This window comes from Austrofundulus limnaeus, unplaced genomic scaffold, assembly GCF_001266775.1.
Source record: "Austrofundulus limnaeus strain Quisiro unplaced genomic scaffold, Austrofundulus_limnaeus-1.0 Scaffold1771, whole genome shotgun sequence".
Classification (NCBI taxonomy): domain Eukaryota; kingdom Metazoa; phylum Chordata; class Actinopteri; order Cyprinodontiformes; family Rivulidae; genus Austrofundulus; species Austrofundulus limnaeus.
This window is the reverse complement of record NW_013954173.1, coordinates 20,607-26,671: the sequence shown is the minus strand read 5'-3', so window position 1 is coordinate 26,671 and position 6,065 is coordinate 20,607. Positions and strand designations below refer to the sequence as shown.

General features: G+C 41.6%; 1 protein-coding gene across 1 annotated transcript; it reads left to right on the top strand.

Annotated features, from left to right (window-relative positions):
* The first annotated feature begins 634 nt into the window (after positions 1-634).
* Positions 635-1,460, top strand: ttc9b (tetratricopeptide repeat domain 9B). The gene is made up of 2 exons (XM_014033567.1): positions 635-888; positions 1,252-1,460. Exons 1-2 carry the CDS (start codon positions 654-656, stop codon positions 1,344-1,346), a joined length of 330 nt encoding a protein of 109 aa, XP_013889021.1. The 5' UTR covers positions 635-653; the 3' UTR covers positions 1,347-1,460.
* Positions 1,461-6,065: the final 4,605 nt, after the last annotated feature.

The following is a 6,065-nucleotide window of genomic DNA, read 5'->3' as shown; positions in this document are numbered from 1 at the left end:
TGGAGGGACAAGGAGCGATAGAGGGAAATTGTTTTGATGTCTYCTAACTGGCATAGAGGGGGTAAAAGCTTGTAAGGGTTGTGATCAGCAGAGAAACCAGTAAGTGATCAGATATCTGAGCCATCAGCCAGCGTTTAAAAGCTTTGATGGACTAAAAGCTGTGTGTACGTGTGTGTAATTTTGCTTGTGTGTCGTTGCTAATGAAGTTATTCTGACCTGAGCTGGTCTAAGAACTGCTGACAATTGCTTGTGCAACACGCAAGATCAATATCTACAGTGCAATGCACACCTTATATCTGTATGTTCCAATATTATCTGTTCTCTGATAGTCGCCCTCTCTCCTCTCGTTGTTTTGTGGCCGCTGTTTCACCCGTTCTACTGACAAGCTTAGAAAATTCTTTCATTAAAAGAAACACCAGTCTTCTGCCCAAGGGCTCAAAATTCKTGCATAATGTTTTTGTCTTTTCTCAACAGTGTGCGACTTTAGACCTGACTATTTATAGTCTGCTCACTGCTACAAGGAGGATGTACGGTGAGGGCTAAATTTCACTGTAGCTCTATTAAAGGCACAGAGTGAGATGTCAGCAGAATATCACGAATCCTTTTTTAAAACAAGATGAACCTGTTGTCTGCACCTTCCGTCAGTTGTGTTTATGTTTAACTTTTTAACAAAGGATTTATTTGCTTCTTGTCTTCCTCCTGCAGCTTGCCTCTTACAGTCCGAGTTGGTAAACTACGAGCGAGTGAAGGAGTACTGTCTGAAGGTGCTGAGCCACCAGAGAGACCACTTCAAGGCCATGTATCGAGCCGGCATCGCCTTCTATCACCTGGGTGATTACGAATGTGCGTTACGCTACCTGCGTGACGCCAAGAACCGCGAACCCACAGGTGAAAAATCAGTCAGGGGCTTTTGTTTAAATAGACATGACTCTGACTTGACTCATTATCGGTGTTGAAAATAAGATATAGTTTGATAWGGAAATAATGATGAGAATTGTTGTGCTACTTCAGTAATTCATCTATCAAGACAGTCATCTTTTTCAGGACATTTTGTGCAATTTGTCTTGTTGAGGCAGTATTTTAAATCATAATGTCATGTTGCATTGGGAAAGTTGTAGGGCTTTATTGAGTAACAAATGAAAACACTTGAGTATTTTGTAAAGTAAAGTTGAAAAAGGACAGCAGACGTTTAACTGCATAAAGATGATGGAGACGGTCCTGCTCATTTCTGTTTCCTCATCTTCGTCACAGACACCAACGTGCTGCGATACATCCAGCTGACAGAGATGAAGATGAGCAAGAGTGGTCAGCGGGATCGAGAGAGCGGCAAGGAGACCCAGGGCTGACCCTTCACAACCTCCTGACCCCTCCCACCTTTGACCCCCGGAACAACCCTACTCCGACCCGCTCCCTTTCTCTGGCTCCTCTCCTCCTCGTTTGACTCCAGACAGCAGCACAGAMAGAAGAGAGACAACCACCCACCTGGTGACACACAAGCGAGGCACATATCAAAAACTGTCAGCTACTTCCTCTTCCTCCTTTCTTTCTCTCTTTTGATTTCTCCCTCAGGTGCCGCAGCTCCTGTCTCTTAGTTAAACCATAAAAACCAAGACGATGCTGTATTATACTCATAGAAACCGTCATTGTGCTGGAGTGAAAACGGAGCTTCGAAACATTCGAACGAACAACGGACTTGTGCGTGATTTACTAAATGTTTTAGAGCAGAAGCTACGTTTAGTATCTCGCTCTCTTATTTCTCTCTGCCTTCTTTCTCTCCGTCTTTTTTCAAACTCTCCAGGAGAATATTTTCCGGTCGGGAAGCTCGGCCACACCGGCAGGAGGCCAGGGGTGTTTGTGTGTGTGTGCGTTTTAAAGTTAAAGCAAGCCACAGTGAATGGGGTGTGTGAGACACATATCAAGACCACAACCCAATTTGATTGTAAATCCTAAGAAAACAGGGCTCACTCAGGCCCCTTTATCCAGACTCTGGACAGACTGGCAGGAAAAAAAAACACCATCAGAAAGAGAGAAACAAAACCTGCTTCTGTGCTTAATTTATTATTTCTGTCAAACCTCTCCATCCCGGATGCCATGTTTCTCAGTTTCTAGACTGTTCTTTMAATTCAAGGGCTAAATCAAGTGTTTTTAATTCTTATTTAAGGTTTTTCATTCGCTGTTACACTCRGAGGTAAACAACCGATTTGTTTATAGAGTGTAAGCAGCAAAGACGCAAAATTCTCAAGCAGTTCCTGTCATTATTGGRTGTGTTGTTGTGGAAATAAGTGTCTTGAAGCTGTCGTCCGAAGCCCCTCCCGGTGTTGTGTTGATGTTGACGAGAACGTCGAGGCTCCTCCCTCCTGCCGACCCGCTCGGCTCTCCTTTTACTGATGTCACGACGAGAAAATAAAAACAAAAAAACAAAACAAATGACACGTGAGGTCTATCAACTGTCGGTGGCTGGATGGAGAGCCACTCTAAAGTTTTGTGGCGAGAAACACTTTCCCTGAAGAAGGTCCAACCTTTTACCGTTAATGCTTAAGCTTCCCAGGCTACATTTGGACACCGAGGAAGACTCTGAACAGCGTTAGTGCAGGGAAACCAATCACAATCTGTCCAAACCACAACGATGGAGCACTCAGCTTTACTGTGCTTTAACCGGGGAGAGCTATCTGAAATTTCTCCTGCTTACATTTTATCATGTGGATAGAGAAAGCATCCATGCTTGACAAAAAAATAAATAAAATTTAAAAAAATCTAGCGACATTACTACTGACAGAATGGTTTGTTTATATCCATTACCAGCTGTCAAACTCTGCCGCTGCTTCTCTTGTGACTTGTGAAGCTGAATCATTTTGGTGATGCGAATATCGTTTTTCTAATAGCTTCTCTGCAGGTTGAAATCTGCCTGTTCTGTTCTGCAGGAGGTTGGATGGGTAGAATGTGAAAGCATGACCTCAATTTCCCTTCGTCTTTAATGTCATAATGAAACCCGGCTCCTTATTCCTCCTGTGCGAGCCCACCTCCTGCATGAGACGTGTGGCTCCGGAGAGTTCCTTCATATGTTCGGGACAGGGATTATATCTGCTCTACTGCTTTCTGTCATGGCATGCTGCCACTAAAACGTTGGCTCGTACCCTCTATTCTAGCTACCCTCAGCTTTGTAAACACAGAAGGTGGCGACTGTAATCACAACAGTAGACGAGGTACCTTTCTTAGGCTCACCGCCTACTTTGGTTAAAGATGGAATTTGAAAATCAAATCAGAAAAAAAATGCCACGGGGGAAAAAAAGCCCTTCCCAATTTATTTCTTTGACCTGTTAGGAGGTAGACGAGGACCTAAGTGTGTCAGTGGCACTCTGGAGAGACGGCACCATGAGTTGGAGAGACCGGCGTGATACATGGAGGCTGCAGGGGAAGGAGAAGTAGGCCATAATCAGCCCCAGTAAAGCTCTACTGTGTTAGAGGAGATGCAGGAAGATTTAAAGCTAATTTATCTTCATAGCTGTTGCTACATGGGTGTGGAGTCTTTTTTTAGGAGCCTGGCTGCTGGGATCTCTTTTTGTTTTSATACTGAGTGATACTTCTCTCTAAACAGAGAATGACCTTTTTCTACTTCTGTAAGCTGGGGAATTAGTACTGAAATATCAGTGTCCTAAACATAAAGGATTGGATAGCAAATACTGTAGAAAAAAAAGAAAAAAAAGTGACAGAAATGATCAGAAGTTCTGAGTCAAAAGCTCTTGTCCTGCCCTCCGCTTTGACTCTTCTGACACAGGTTTTAGTTCAGTCAAGGCRAAGACTCTTTGCGTCTCTCTGCTCTGTTTTTGTGTCTCCTGGTTTCCCAGAGGAGGTAGATCAGCAGCGAGGAGAGGCACCAGCAGGCCCGTCTCCATGGCTGCCAGGGGCCGAGTCTCGTCACCCACGGGTCTCTCGAGGGATCGGTCTCCTCCTCCTCACGGTCTCCTCTCTCCGAGGCGCCGGTTTGCCATCTTGTTTTTGTCCTGCTGTGCTAACTCATTATCATAAAAGAGGCTGCAGCAGTCAGAGGATAACTAGCTTCACATTAAACCAATCAGGTCTGTAGATTAATGACTCTGAGGCTTGTTGCTGTAAGCATATTCCAACAACACGCTCCGTTTGTGCAGATTTCTTCATGGATGTAGCTTTGAAAACAAACAAAAAGCACAACAAAAAAAACAAGAAAAGAAAAAAGAAAAAGACGTACAAATCAATGGCTGTCCCTTTCTTTTTCTTTTTTYTTTACTTTGATGTCATTTAAGCTAAATGTTTGTCAAATGTCAAAGTAGTTTTTGTGAATACATAAGCAAATGTACAAAAAAATACGAGAAATGGAAAGTTTTATGGTCGTAAAAAGCTTTACTGAATTACTTTATCAACAAAGACAAAAAGATAGAAATGAGAATTTTACTAACAGCTCCTTCATGGAGCTGCTTTGTGACTGTGTTTGTATTTATTGGTATTTCTATTGACTCTCTTCTCTGCGAGGAGTTCAAAAAAAAAAAAAGAAGAGAGAGAAACGACTCAAGAGTGCGTGCAAAACAATTTGACGCCCACCCGAGAGAGAACTGGACAGCCTTACGCCTTTAAACTGTCTCTGTGTGGACACGACAGACGTCCGGGCTGACTGCGTTTTTGTCTCGCCTCACTCCCAAGAGGCCTTTTTTTGTCTCCATCCAACATCCAAACAAAACATCTGACAGGCGTCCATCGCAGGTTTTACTGAACTTATAGGCCGGGAATRCACTAAGAATTGGTAAATGAAGTTTATGAATAAAGTCCAAAGCAAAGAGGAGAGTTGTTGTTGTTTGTTTTTATTTTTGCTGAAGTATAGCAACAAGTGAAAATGAGCTTGAAGCTGTGTCTGAACAGTCAGGTGGCATTGTGGGTAATGTAGGCAGCAGGTTTTCAGTCTGTTTAGATCTGTCTCTAGTTAGTTTGACTGTCAGGGAGTGACAGATTTTGGTTTTCTTTGAACTTCACAGTTTTCAACATATTGTATATATTTGTTTTTAGTTTAGATTAATACAAAGTTGATTCATAGTACCTTTAATAGTTTTTTATAGATTATTCCACAGATAAAGTATCATAAGGGAACATTTAGAAATCAGCAGTTTAGACACTAATTTATTTGTTTTTTAAGTGTCTTATGAAGCTAAACTGTTTGTTTTACTTTGTGGAGCAGTGACCAGTTCAGTTTTTAAGACGGTATTTCCAACACCAACCAATAAAATCACCTGATTAATCAATTTGATTGTTGCTATAAGACCAAACCAAAAACCCACTTAAAGACAAATTGTCATAAAATATATTTAACATATAAAACAAGCTGCTGTAACAAATAATTTGTTTACACCTGAGCRAGGAAATAAAAATGTCTAAACTAATCTCAGCTTTAAGGTATTATGACTGAAACAGCAGTTCTTCAAAATGTGGAGCTGTAAAATTTGCACATTTTCATCTTAAAAGATCACCAATTTCCTTTGAGTTTGACTCTAAAAGCAGCTAGTGAGTTATTTGACCCTTCAAAATAAAATGAAACTTTATATCTCTGKTTTATGTTCTGCCAAGTCCTCACATCATCAGGATTTCCAAAACCTTCTCATGCATCTCTCAGGTTTGTCCATTAGATGGTTGAATATTTCAAAAATAAAACTCCATTAGTGGTTTAATGGTGTAATGAAGATTCAGTAAGAAGACAAAGTGAGCCCTGCTGCAGATCTGAGGACACACCAACTGGCAGCCAATCTGGCTCCGGGTTTACTTCAGACATGAACAGAAACACACTCGGTCCTTCTCTGAACACTGTCGCCTTCTGAATCTGTCTGTTTTCTTAGAAAATATGTTTGCACTGACTGACACAAATGGGGAAAGACAAAAAAAGAGAGAAACAATTGAAAGGACAAAAAGACAATAGAGGAAGATAGAGAGGACGTGATGAATGAGACAACAGTGAAGTGAGAACAAAGACAACTGCCTTTCATGTAAAAAATACAAATAATGTGTGTGTGTGTGTGTGTGTGTGTGTGTGTGTGTGTGTGTGTGTG